The sequence below is a fragment of the Schistocerca serialis genome, chromosome 2 (assembly GCF_023864345.2).
Source record: "Schistocerca serialis cubense isolate TAMUIC-IGC-003099 chromosome 2, iqSchSeri2.2, whole genome shotgun sequence".
NCBI lineage: Eukaryota > Metazoa > Arthropoda > Insecta > Orthoptera > Acrididae > Schistocerca > Schistocerca serialis.
The window spans coordinates 663,685,801-663,700,990 of NC_064639.1; the positions used below are offsets into that span (position 1 = coordinate 663,685,801).

The window sequence follows — 15,190 nt, forward strand, 5'->3', positions numbered from 1 at the left end:
ATAATTTCAATATATCAAAAGCTTGGGAAGAATTCCAACTAAGAATGTGCATAGTGAGGTGCACTGAAAGAAATTACAGGTATAGCCTATTCTCCAAATTTTGCATCAACACTCTTGTAACTAGTAAAGATTTGACTTGGCAGAAGGCACTGTGGTTATGACAATGAACTTGTATTCTTAAAGAGTGTTCAAATCTCTGTCCAATATCTTAATTTAGATTTTCCCCTAAAGCACTTCAAGTGAATGTCAGAATGGTTCCATATTTGGGCCACACCAACAGTGATCTCATTTCCCCATTCTTATCCAACTGCGTAAGTACTCAATGTCAAAAAGATTTTAAACTCAAACCTACGGTTCTTAACCACCATCATGATGCAATAATAATGCTGCATTCCTATAATTACATTATGTTATCAATTTTGGAATTATGTAATTCCATTCTATATATTCATAAGGTTGTCCAACTCACTCGACCATCTAATACATAGAGCAACTCAAATAGCATAGAAATAAAGACACACTCGGCAAGCCAACTTTATAAGCAGGAGAGTGAAAAACACAGTAACAACAACTGTCAAGACACACACACTTGTGTAACAGACAAATATTAGGCTGACATTTCATGAGTCTTGAAATTTCTGCTAACTAGCAACTTTGAAAAACAATCTTCTTTCAAACAGTAAATACAGGTTCTCATTACTGATATCATATCTGACAAGTGTATGTATCTCAACTTCAGCATAACTGTTGCCAGGGTCCTCTAATCACCTGATACTAAAGTTGGCTTGCATAGTAGGTGTGCTGCACACTGTATATGGTATTTGAAATTCTCTATGAACTCTGTATTCATTTCATTTGGACAGCCATATGGACATCTTAGGACAGAATTATATAACTCTGAAATCAATAATGGAATGCAAATACAAACATCACAAACATAGGTAGCCGAGTTGAATATTCCAAACATACGAGACATGTTCAGAGAGTAAGTGTACTGTGACCTTTACAAGCTGCATTGTTTTCTTTTTTTCAGGGTTGGCAACACTGAGTGGTAGAGGAAGACCCAGTGCCCAGAGTGAGCATCACAGGAACACAGTAGCACATAAACTCATGTTGTAGTGTCCAGTTGCATGAAACAAGTCCGTAAGAAATCTTGCCAAGTGCAAGCTACATACTGTGATCAACTTCCTACTCGCAGAATGAATAACACCTACTGCAACTTTTCCACGAAGCAAAATCTTTTACAGCGAAAATTCTCCCATGTGAGACACACACCAAAAACTCTGTGCACGATGGGTCCAAAAACAGCTGACAGAGCAGCACAAGAAAAATAGTATCAATAACGCCAGTGAGTTTCTTGAGCAACCTGAATTGGAAGGTGAGGTTTTTCGGAGCTCTACTGTAACTGGACATGAAGTGTGGGCAGGTCAATACACACGAGACAAAAAGACATTTGTTATAGTGGCATCACACCAATTCCCACCTCCCAAAAAATTCAAAACCACAATTTCGGGCAAAAAAACTCATGGTCTCAGAGTTTTGGAACTGGAAATACGTCATTTTGGTTGGATTTCTGCCTCAGGCAGAGGCCATCACTGCACAGTGGTTTTGATGTGGTGTCATCGTATGACTCCGCTCATGTGCTGACCATCAAAACCTGCCAGTGCAAACATCAGTATCTGTGGACCCCGATGGGTGGCACCAGTGTGGCAGATGCCACACATCCCTTCTGCAGTAAGATTACACGACATCAGTGTCATCTCTGGCACTAGTGTAAAGGACGCTGAAGACAGCATTCGGGGGCAGTTCTTCAGTGCAGATTGTCATCTCAATTTGACAGCTCAGCTCCCCGGGACAGCGGCCACTGACATTATCATTACTTAGGTCTGCAAGAACCAGAGCAGCTAGAAAGACAGTTTGCTGTTGTGTTGACAATAAACTTTATTCAGTGATTAGAAATGTTTGTTATGTTCTAAATGACTGCTTCTCAAGAGACAATTAAATGTGTTTGATTATTCAATCACAGCACCGTCTGTTGATATCCTGTAGTGTGCCCAGCTGCCCTGACCTGTCTCCTGCTTCCCACTCTATGAATTATTTTTGTAATCATCTGAGATACAATTGTGAGATCAAAAAAAGGAGCATCCAAAACAAAAGGAGGGAAATGCTGATGAGAGGAGTGTGCTTGTTGCACGACAGTGCCTGTCCTCACACAGCCTTAGTCACCAAGGTGCTCTTGGACTCATTTGGTTGGATGATTTGAACCCCCCCCCCCCCCCCCCCCCATATTACCCTGACTTGGCACCCTCAGTTTATCATCTTTTCACCTTGCTGAAGGCGTATGAGTGAAATTAAATTTTTAGCCACCGAGCAGATGCAGAAACAAGTTCTGAAGTGGTGGAAAGAGTTGGTGGGAGAGTTCTTTGACAAGACCATAAAAGAGCTTGTGCCATGACTCACCACATGCAATGAACAGGATAGCAATTATGTGGAAATATAATCAACAAATGTATCAACAACACTCTGTAATTTTTTAAATACTTTTTTCTAAAAAAAATATAAAAATCCAGTACACTTACGTTCTGAAATGTCTTGTATAATACAGTACCAGTAAATGCAGTTGAATGCTCAAAATACCTATATGGAAATATGGCTCACATACAAAAGACTTTTTGAAACAATTGCATTAGTAAAAATTCCAAATATCTGAAGCATTTCCCAGAATTCATTTTACAGGGTGACATTGAGTCCTTTACATAAAAACAAAAAAATCAGAAAACTTCAAAAGCAAAACCTTGGAAAAACAATAAAACAGACGGAGAACTAACTTCTTAGTTTGAACACTCATAGTCGACATAATCAATTACATTTAGTAAACAATAACATTTGACTTAACATCATAACATGCCAAGCAAAAAATTTCTTTAATCCTTGAGTAGTCATGTGGGTGGTATATGTCATGCATCAACTTTCTTTTTGTTATGCTGTTGCCTGTACAGGTTGTCCACGTATATGAATTTGTATAGCTTCATGTTACACTTCAAAGGTCAGTTTTTCGCCCCTGGTCTTTGAATGTGCTTATTGTTAGCAAGCATAAAAATAAGTTTCTCCACTTTGTGTGCTGTAGTTGAGAATTATCACCTGTGCAACCACTGGTGTTACAATTTCCATTTCAATTTCAATATGGAAGTTATTTACTTTTCAGAATTTAATACAATTAAAATGAAAATAAAGCACTGAAGAGAACTGGTTTCCTAACCATTATTGCATGGGAACTTATGAAGCCCCAAACACAAAGGAGATTTTGAGCACCATATGTAGCTAAGGAGGTCAGGAGGCACAGATTTCCACTGTGTGGAATGGAGGGGACTGTAAAGAAGCCACAAGAGGAAAGAAAGAGAAAAAGAGGAGGAATGTGTTACGAGAGTGGCAGAGCACAGGACAAATCAATCAGAAGTAGTGTGTTACGTGTGGCAGGTGGACCTGCTCTGATCATTTGAAGGACGTTTGTGTTAATTGTTTGGACAGTGCGGACTGAAATAATAGATGTATCAAAAAGTAATTTTTGAAATATTGGTTTAACTCTTGTATCAGAGAGGCTCATATACAGGCATTGCAGTGTATGTTCATAAATCACACTTATTATTCATTTTTACTGCAATATATGTTCATTTTTGTTTGTTTTCATTAAAATAGTTATGTATGGATATTATAACATGCATAGATCATTCATGTATGGTGTTTAATAATTAAATGACTCTGAAATCATTATGGACATACATATCCTATTATGTTTCATCATTGTTAATATAACACTGAGAACAATGGTCAGTGACAGCTGTCACCCAAGCGACCCATAGCGTAGCAGAAATTCATGCAACTACTGCACGGCTAAGTAATAATATTTATGTTACACTGAAGGACACAGAAGCAATTTGTTGCTGTTCTATAGTTAATCTTACCATTTCTACAAGATGGCAGCTTTGGAAGACAGTCTTCTTTTAAATGGTAAATAAAGGTTCTCATCATTGATATTATCTGAGAACTGGGCAGCAGCAAGACATTTTTAGAAAACTGCGAGCAGAACTTTTCTGGGAAAACATCTGAGACCTCAGCCATTAATAATCCAGATGTTACTGGCCCTTCAAACATAGCCTTTAAAGTAGTTAACAATTTTGAAATAAATTTCTGCAGTCTATGAAGTTTCATAAACATCTCAAGGATGGTACACATAAAAGTTGTATATCTAAGCATTACTGGCAGTACCGGTTTACTAGAAAACATTATTTCTTTTAAGATGTCCATTATTATTGGTTCCACTACTAATGGGCTAAGCTGAACAAAACAGCACAATATTTCAAACATTCTTTCTGATGCAGCGTTGTCTTGAACAACTGACAACATCAGAGCTTGTAGCCATTTCAACATTGTAACTTCTTTAATGACAGCATCCAAGTTTGCTTCTTTTGTAATTATAACATCAAGCAAGCCCTTCAAGACAGCCAATGATGTTTCATCAACATTATGTGGTTTGTGAACATTCAACTCATTAAAAAGCATTTTAAAATCTCTGTACCTTAATAACTGTACCCTGGAGTCCCCCAGTGGAGCCATAGTTGTTGGCTTAAAGCCAACAAGAAAGCTAAATACTACAAATGCCTGAAATAAACCACTGCTGTCCTCTTTAGTGTCGGTAACAACAGCACCAAAAAATATAGCATATAGCTTAGACACAACATCTGCTCTAAATTTCTCTCTTGCTAAAAGCAAAGTATAAAGCAGTGTTTCAGTAATGACATTATTAGAGCAGCTTTCACTTTCAAACACTGAGGAGAGAGAAGAAACAATATCTTTAACACAGTTCTTTGGCAATAATATTTGCTGCACAAACTTAAGTGTCTCTTTTTCAATACAAGTGCTGTCTTCAATGGTACTCTGCTGTTGCAGTTTCAACACTGCTTTCACAAGTGAAGCTGAAACACAACTAACAAAGCCAGTACTAAGTTTACCTTTTACAGAACTTTGTTTACTAAATGATACGATATGATTCAGACAGTCAAAATATAATGTCAGTTTTCGAGATATGTCAGTGTCTTCAAGTTCAGACAAAGCTTCAAAAAATGAAGCACAAAGTAGGTACAGCTCTTCCAAATTTCGTGCAAGATGTTGCTGGAAAATCGTTGTCTGTAAAATGTTAAGAGTGCAATGAAGACCTATTAACTGCACACTGCTAGGATGTACCTCCTTCATGTGGTCTTGAATATCCTAAAAGAAAACAAAAAAGAGACAGGTTAGCCTTCCGTATTAATTGATAATTACAAATGGTTACATTTTTTTTATCATCTAAATGACATGAAGAGCAGGCTGCACTTTACAAAGAGCCAATGACATGCTGTACTTGTTCATCATATTGAGCAGATGTCTGAAATGCATGTCACCCGCAGTCAACTGCAGGCTGAATATTGGTTACAGTACCAAAACAACACAAATTACTCATATCATGTGGACAGCCCATTCACCATTTCCTGCTTTTGCCACTTAAATGTGTTCCTTTTACTGACATATACAGCACTCTTGCACTGTTGTGTCTCAAAGGCAGAATCTAGGTTGGGGTCACAGACCAAGCAGTATTGTAGCCCAATGTCTAGATTAGGATGAAAGGTGACAGTTGGTTCTGATTTGGCAGACCCAACAATTGTCAATATTAAATCTAAATTATGATGACAGTAGGAAGATGACTATTTGGTTGTGAGTTAGAGAAGCCGACAAATGTGAATGGAAAGTCTAGGTTACAGTGGCAGACCATCAAGACGCGGCAAAAGCACAAAATGAAAACTAAAAGTCATTACAAACTTGCGTCTATTTGTCTCCTGTAAATAAAATGTTTTCCTCTGAAAATACACTTTTATTGCACTCCATACCATATATCAAGGTTACTGTAACATTAAATTCATGACCATCAAGAAAGATGTTATTAACATACAATTTGTAGTTGGAGAACAGAAGGCCTCTTGCAAAATTTGATCTAAAGAGCACTAAAAGCCAAAAACAGTAATGCAAGAAAAAAATAAAAATTTTCATTCCAGAAGGCACAAGTCTTTCAATAACACATACTTGCTTCCCATAAACTCTTAATCAAGATGTGTTTGTACGCCAGAGCACATAATTATATACTGATTATTTCATGCATGCAAACTGCTCTCCCAATTCATCATCAAAAATTAAATACTAGTTGCCAAATATGAGACTTTTTATGAAGTTTTTGCAGAATGTTCAACAACTAACATCAGATATAGCTGTTATAACATGCTCTTCTATTCTGAACATATTATCCCTGTAAGTTGCATTTCCCCAAACACTAATCCATACCTCACATCTCTTACTTAGTATTTATCCCATTGTAGAGGATCCTGTTTTTCACAATTTTGCAAATTAATGTATTTTCACCTCGCATGGCCCTTCCTGCACCTCCTCCTCCCTCCCCAGCCATCAGTTAACTTAAGCAAGGTAAGTTGTGCGCATCACATGTCTCCGAATCATACAAACTATGTTCTCTGTGCTATGTGTTAAAATATTATAACAATTTGTGTATCATGTATTCTGGTGCAAAGATTGGCGACCAGCCCAACACTTGTCTAATCGAGCAAAAATAAATCACCTAAAAACCACTTTAACACTAGAGGTACCGGACTTTGCCGTACCCCTAGTAGTACCTGTGGGTCATTTTTTACCCACAGCAGTTAATTGCCGTTTCATTCATATCTGGATGGTGTTTTCAGTGTCACCATGTTCACAATACGCTCAGGAAGACTCTGAAGTATAACCAAGGATAATTTGGTCTCTAAAATGATTAGTACATGGTCAAACAAATTTTCAGAAATAAGCTTATTTTTATTTTAAATTTTACAGAATAAATTCCACAGTCTCTCATCAATCATCGTTAAAACAAGTACATAAAACAATGTTACAATGTTTTTCTTTATAAAAAGAATGAAACTGATTTAAAACATACTGTTTACGTGAGTACTAATAGTATTTTTACTTTTACAGACAAATAAGCTAAGTACTGAGAATTTATGAAACATTCTAAAATGCAGCAGGAGATTAAAATGATCCATGTGTTTTCTTGCTTATTGCAATCAAGGAACTAAAACATAAGAACCAACAACTTCGGTCTGTAATTATAAATATTTGGAAATGTTTAGGAACAAAGAGTTGATAGAATTGTCTAAGCTGGAATGGAGTCACAGTTCAGACATTCAACAAGAGCTTTTGCTTGGCAGCTTTTGCACACACACACACACACACACACACACACACACACACACACACACACACACACACACGCACACACTTGTTGCACTTGAAGCATATGTTTAATGTTTTATTCTCCTCTTGCTGTTTGCAGGAAACCAAAATTTGACAACGCCTTCTATTTCCATATCGGTCAGCACCAGTATTGAGTGTCTTCAAAGGGAGATTGGCTCCTCTTTGCAGTATGTAGGGAGCAGCAAGCTCATCTGCTTTTCTGAGGGTAAAGCTCAGAATGAAATCTTCTTAGTGGTAAGTAACTTACAAATTATGTGAACATTGATCATGGCAGGGTCAAGAATATTGTAAAAGATTCGCACAGTCCATCAGTGGGTGCCAGCTTGTACACTGTAGTGTCTAACCCTTTGGTCAACTGTATCACCCTCAGTTTAACTATAAAATATCACATTTTCCTCTCAACATTTTCATTCACTTGACATCTAGCATGCATGTTGCTCAGAATAAGGAAATTTTTGTCTTTTTCCCATGATATATTGTCAGAAGACTATGGCCTGACTTGTATAAGAGTGTAGCACACAATGCATCATCTCCACTCAACGCCACAGGAGGGACCTCTTCGAGTGATCTCCAAAGAGTGCCACTTACTGCTTGATAAGTCTTTATATGAAATACCCCAGGCACCATATACTCCAAGAGCGTAGAGTAATCCAATGAAAGCATCTAGTTCTTCCAGGCTTTGGGACCACTCATTATTACCAAATGTGCTGGGAGCCTTTTCTGCAGTGCTTTTTTTTACTTGTTTCTGATGGGGTCACTGACACATAGCTGCAACACAGAGAGTGGTGAGTCACCTACAACATGTTGTCTGGTGTGTCCCGTCAGCCTGGGTACCTTCTGCAACACATTCTGGGCGCTGCGCCTATCTGCTATGTCGCCTGGCTCAGTCCGTCCCCACTTGGTACCACTGGAACTCTCCACTTCCTTGCCTGGAAGTGAATGTCGCATGGCACTTCCCTCTTCCTTGTCCACGATGACCTGCTGCACCATGTCTGGCACCCAAATACCGTGACCATGTCCAACTCTCGCTGCTCCGTCAACTGCACTGACTGCCACACTATTGCCGTCTTTTGAGTCATCCACAACACCTGGATCATTGCCTTTGTCAGCTGCAAATTGAATCATTTACCAAAATTCTTTGTAGCTGGTGAGAGATAGGGAATGGTCGGAAAGACCAGCAATGATGCAGTTTGACTTATGCGTTTACATTGGATGATGTATTTTGAATAAAGATTTATGTTTCAGTGACTTAAAGACTCCATCAGGACACTCCTGCACTGCGTCATCATTGTCCTTGTCGAGGGACCCGACCTGCACTGCACACTCATTTGGCTCATTGTTGGGAGGGACGTCCACGCCCTCAGGTAGAATCCATAAATTCGACACATAAAGAATAGAAAAAAGGAACTTGTACCATGGACTACATGCTCATTGGTTCAAAAACTTCAACAGAATGGTTCATGCTTACATTTTGGAAGAGGTAGGTTGTTGTCAGATGGATCAGATTCTGCTTGCTGTTCATTTGATACATCTAAATCACTTGAGTCAGCAGTTTCCACTGGAACAAAATTGTTATCCTCCTCCATATTCATCTCACTACCGGATTCATTGCTTGATAGAATCAGTGAAATGTTCTCCAAATAGTAGAGAATCTCAGCCTCCGTAAGGCCATGTCGTCTTGCAATCGCAGCTTCAATGACGCGAACTTGTGAAAATAAACTGCAAGCTCATGTCGCTGGCATCAGGACTGCCTCAGCCTGCTCAGCTTGACCACAGACAAAGGTATACTGACTAGAAACTTTCATAAGGGTGATGCACATGACATATGCTGTCATGTAACAGAACTATTAGCTGAACAGTGATGCAGGGAGGGGGAAGGCTTCCCACTGCATAATATATTACTTGAGGCTTCCCAGTGTCACTTCGTGTGCCTGCATGTCACCAGTCTGAGGAAAACAGAAAGCCATGCTGATACCCCTCCATGCTGATAACAATCTTCGAATTCTTAGTATTTCACATTCTTTTTGGCCAAAAGTGTTACAATATACTCCAACATCTTGTGAATAATGTCGAGGCATGCCCAGAAACTATTTAGTGTCTGAAAACTGGTGTCATTGATATCAAAGTGCATTAAAATGTGTATGGGTCAAAAATGACCCACATGGTACTACTGATACAACAGGTAAATTTTTCATACTTCTAGGTGTGCTAGTAGGATGAAATTTTGGTGAGTTGTACAATCCCATAAATGATGAAGTCACAGGAGCATTTTGTCCCGCGATGATTATGGAGGGGAGTAGAGCCCTATAAAAACCCTTTTTAGTCAAAAATGGCCCACGTGGTACTTCTAGTGTTAAGGCTGGCCAGTGTATCGGATCAATGGTTGTTAAAATACCATGCAGACTCATTCTGTGTCTGGCTCATCAGCCATTGCACTGTGCACTGATTTTGTAATTCATCAATGAATGAAAATGTGCAGAATAAACTTGTTTCTTTGTTTTTAAATCATCTTCAGCATTAAGAAAGTGTACTGCAACTGAGCTGAACTAAGGTGCTTCCTTATCTCTGAGATGTGGATTTTCCAATTAAGACTGTGATCTACCTGTAGCCCCAAAAACTTAACACTATCTACTTCTTATATTTCATTGTTGGAGTACACCATTATTTAAGTTTGTGGAATTCTATGAAATGTATTGATAGTTTCTGGAAAATTATGAAAGTAGTGAAATGTGGCCACTACACAGCCCAAGATGTTAACCCACATAAACTTCTTCCTTTCAGACTATGTTAACGAGAATGTGATCATAGACTACCTGAATATGCAGTGAAACCCAGTGACAACATAGTGAAGCTGTGACTTGAAACTTCTTAATTTTTGTGTGAGAGCCATCAGTAATATGCAAATGCAACTTCAAGAATATGTAACATTAAACAACAATTGAAAAGCCATGATCGCTTCAATATCATTTACTAGATGACAGGTTTCAGCACTCTGAAGGTGCCATCATCGGATCTGAAATATGGATTAACATTTATAAAACCATATGGACATCATGGCACATGAGGCAGACCGTCTGATAAAATCATTGTCACAACCAATAAAAAATAATAAAAAACTGCTCTCATGGTCATTCTTTCCATAAAATATAAAACTGAAGTCACCAGATGAAACTACCACTGCTCGCCTAACACCGGTCGGCATCATCACTGCCCAGATCCGATGATGGCACCTTCAGAGTGCTGAAACCGGTTATTTAGTAAATCACAGTGAAACGATCGTGGCTTTTCAATTATTTTAAAAACAGAGTGATCGCCCCACGACACACCATGTGTTCACTGCAAAATTAAACAACAAATGTGTTGAACATACTCACCACCACGGGGTACTTTCACGCTGCATTGAGTACTTTGATATGAATTCCATACTAATCTTGTCCTAAACAAAGATTTAACTCTTAAAACAAACTAAGTCATAGGTCATTGTCAACATTCCTGGCTGTTTTCCATATTCCTGTCATTACATACACATTATCAATTAGAAATTTGTTAAGAACTTAAAACTAGTCAATAGCCTACAAAATTTGGTTGTCGGTTGTATTTCTCTTCCCCTCTGCCCCCTCTCTCTTTTATTTATTTATTTTTCAAAATAAAAGTAGCACAGTTCCCTGTATATCTGGCAGCTGTAATTTTCTAAGCAGCGTATATCACTTCAAATTAAAATTTCTCAGAATATAAACGTACCTGCACCAACAAACTTTTCACATTAGTCCTTATGTCAGAACCAATAATATTCAATGAGCTGATATTTGCAAGGCACTCCTGCAGTGCCTTCCATACATCCTCTGATTGTGTTTTTGGTACATCAAGGTCACAAAACCACTTTATGATAATTTCCTCTTTATGCTGAATACGAAAACTGTTGTCTTTAAGGACATTTTTTGCTAGGCACAGTCTTTTACACAGAGGTATGGTCTCCTCGTTTAATCTGGCTAGCAGCACTGTAAAGAAAATGGTAACATATATCATTGTACTTTCACCATACTAGAAACACACATTACATATGAATGTGTGAAACCTACAGCATATCCACATCCATGACAATCTCCTCACTACAACTATACAAAATAAATAACGTATCTAAATAACACATCTAATCTAAAATAATAATTGGAGATACAAAGATCCAACAATCAGTACCTCAAAGAAACTTTCTGAGCACACAGCATGTGTTGAGACAGTTTCATTATAACAAATAATAACAGTGAAAACAATACATCCAACGAAAAGACTTCCTGTCTGTACACATCAGTATGACTGAAGAACACTACACTCACAGTTAATTCTTAACAAATATAGCCACTCCAACCTCCGTGTAGTCACATTCAAAGCAACCACGTCAGCACAGATAGTATCATCTAAACAATGAATCATGTTGTAAAAATACAGAGTGCCATGGTCATAGCATTCAACAAAATAAAAGTGTCATAATAAGAGTCGCCAACAGTCTTAATGAATTTAATGAAAGACATTACTGAAAAACACCATAGGCTGCACTCATAAAACCCTTATTTCAATTTTGACCTTCTTGGCATCCACATAAAGGGCAGCTGCATTACAAACTATCAAGCAGGTTCCATGTAGTCACAAAACTGAAAAATTGTCTTTAACTAATAACCTGAATTTAAAAATCACAAAAAATATAATACTACATAACATGGAAGTAGGCATTGTAATTCGTAACATCATAATTCATAACGTAATTCATATGTGACACTTGTGTGACAACAAAGTTCATATCTGTCAGAGGAATTAATGAAAAACGTGGAAATTATTTTGCACCTGTTCAACACCCAACTGATGTTCTGTTATGCAAAGCACATACATGCAGAAATGCCTTTAGGTATTTCAGTTTCCCATAGTGATATGGGAAGCTCATCTTTCTTATTTAACAAGCTTCTTATGTACTGATGGAAAGATCCAAGCATATTATGATTGGCACCCTTAGTGCTGCCCAAGCTGCAATTTCTTGTTTTCCCATTAATTACTTCTACTGTTTTTACAATTATTTGGCATCTATGTCTTGAGAAACATTTACCCTAGATAAGGTTGACTGAAAATTTTGCAAATCACAAGGCTTGAGCAGGCACTGCATTTTGGTTACACTGAATGCTTCTGGGAATTAGTTGTCAAAGTAAAGTCTTACCAGAAACATTCAGGTGTAGACCATGCTGTGTGAGATGTAAATGTGTTAGGAGCAACACACCAGTTATACCCATGTGTGATCATCCCATCTTGTTAAGCAACTTCTGGAGTCTGCATCTACATATTTGACAAAAAGCTTCAACCAAGGCTTGTCATTTCACTCAAGGAATATTCCCAGTGAAGCGCCTGATGTTGCCGTCAATTGCATAGTTGCGGTAATGGTCCAAATTGTTCCTGCCACCCATACCAAATAAGTTAACTAAATTAACCTATACTAGATGCCGGTTATGTACTGTATTGCAATGGTGATGTGGTGTGTGATGTCATACATGCACGAACAGAAAGGGAAGGAAACATTGACAATATTTTTTTCTGTATCTACATTAGTTTTCAAAATATAGTTTGTGGCAACAGACTGAGTTGCAGTGTACCTAGAAGTCTAGATTATGTAAGAAAGTGGTAGTTTGACTGTGCACAGCCAACAAATCTGAAAGCACACCAGTACATAAGAAGCTGTACGGTGGCTTCCATAGTATCGATGTAGAGTAGATCTGTACCATAGCCTGAAGTCTATGTTAATTTGTAAGGTGACAGTTTGGTTGTGAGTTGTCAAAGCAGTATTGAACAGTTAATCCCAAGAATCACCACATGGTGTTCTTTACCATGATCTTTGCCAAGAGAGCTTCAATTACAGGTGGCAACCCCATGTCCTGTACTTGGTTTAAAAGAATTCCCTTTCCATGACAACTTGTACACTTGCAAAACAATACTTTCACAAGTATGAGTGTTTTGGATACATAATTTATTTCATAGCAAATCAGAATTGGTGTTCACAGTTACTGCCAAAGAATAATCTTCACTGAATTTCATTGTAAAGCAACAGAAACAAATGTGCATTTTTGAGAATTTTCAGAAGCTGCCATTGTCCTGTGCATATTCTAATTTGTAGTAAATTGGCATTTGTGATTTAATTACTATAGCAGTTATTGTAACCAACATATTGTGTTACATCTACTTTTCCCTTAAAGAGGAGACACCCTATATATTTTCTATATTTATAATAAATCAGCTCTGTTTTCCAGTTTGCTTACAACTATAATAATTAACCTCAAAAAGTTTTAGTAATTTTTACCACAGGTTGTTCTACTGCCTTAATTAAAATCTCATTTTGTGTATTTGCTTCAATTCTCATAAGGAACTTTTTAGCTCAACATATTAAAAGATAATCAGTGGGCTTAACTTAAAAGTTATTTGTTCACTGTTCTGTAATGCAGCATACTGGCTAAAATGCACCCCCACCGTGAATGTTGCTCTCAAACAAGGAAAGAGTTGGTTGACATTCATAAGCAGCTAGAAATCGCCCTGACTACTGCCAAAGAATTGGCAGCTGCTGCGAGTCGTCGTCTTGGAAGAGCTCTCAAGAGCCATGCATCTGTGGTACCAGTACCAAAGGTATCTCAAGTACAATCCACTATTCCCTCTGCAGAAAGTACGGGATCTGTCATTACACATCCACTTGATTGTGAGTGGTGTTTCAGTGTTAGAGCTAGGCACCCTGTACGGGGTGGATGGGGACCAGGGGGACTCAAGGTGTTGTACCAATCCCCCCTTACCAACAAGTCTGTGGTGCTGTCTTTCACTGAAACTGAAACTGAGCCAGTAGGACTCACTTCACCTGTTTTGGCGAACCTATTTTGTCCAGTTGCAAGAGCAGGCAAATGCAAGACAATAGGGATCTATTAATCATCAGTTCAAACGTACAGCGAATGATGGTACCCCTCCACTCAACATGTTGAAGAGCCTATTGCGGCAGCTATTAAAGGAAACGGGTGCAATTAACTGCAGCTTGTGACGCATGTTGGAACAAATGATGCCTGTTGTCTGTGCTCAGGAGTCATCGTTGGATCATTCCAGCAACTAGCAGAGAAGGTTAAGAAGACCAGCCTTGTGCATGGAGTGTTAATGAATCTTGCAATTTGCAGCATTGTCCCCAGAACTAATCGTGGCCCTTTGGTTCTGAGTCGAGTGGAAGGACTGAACCAGAGACTTTGAAGGTTCTGTGACAAGCTAAGTTGCGACTTCCTGGACTTGTGCCACAGGTTGTGAATGGTAGGGCCCCCTAAATGGGTCAAGTGTGCACTACACATCGGAGGCTGCCACTCAAATAGCTGACTGTGTGTGGGTATGCACACAAGGACTTTTTAAATCAGATGACTCTCCATCCAATCCAAATGACAATAGCTGCAGGAAATCCAGAAGTATTAGCGTAAGATCAAAAGAAACGCCTTGCACAGGTGAGAGTATTAAAATCTTAATGGTTAAGTTTTGAAGAATTCACAAAAATAGTGCCAGAGTTTGAAGAACTCCTGAAAAGTAGTGAAGTTCACAAAATACTAGGTCCATAAAGCTGACTGAAACCTGAAATTGATAGCAGAGAGTTTTAGGGAAAATTTTAGTGTATATTGAAAGGATAGGCAAATGGGAAATGGAGGAGATGTATTTGTCGCAACAGACATGAAACTCAGATCAATCAAAATAGAAATTGAAGCTGCATGTGAGATTGTTTGGGCAAGACTCAGTACCAAGGGTGGACATGAAATGATAATTCAATTGGATCCTTCTTTAACCCACTAGACGCATCTCCTGATGTAACTGAAAG

The 15,190-nt window shown here is 38.3% G+C and overlaps 1 protein-coding gene across 1 annotated transcript in view; it reads right to left on the minus strand.

The window, feature by feature from the left end:
• The window catches only part of LOC126457742 (uncharacterized), a 129,776-nt gene that overhangs the window by 101,570 nt on the left and 13,016 nt on the right, over positions 1–15,190 (minus strand). Inside the window, exons 2-3 of the mRNA XM_050094288.1 lie at positions 11,071–11,327; positions 3,963–5,265 (exon numbers count right to left, since the gene is read on the minus strand). Of these exons, the coding sequence (XP_049950245.1) occupies positions 3,963–5,265; positions 11,071–11,327 (1,560 nt within the window). The remainder of the gene's footprint in view (positions 1–3,962; positions 5,266–11,070; positions 11,328–15,190) is intronic.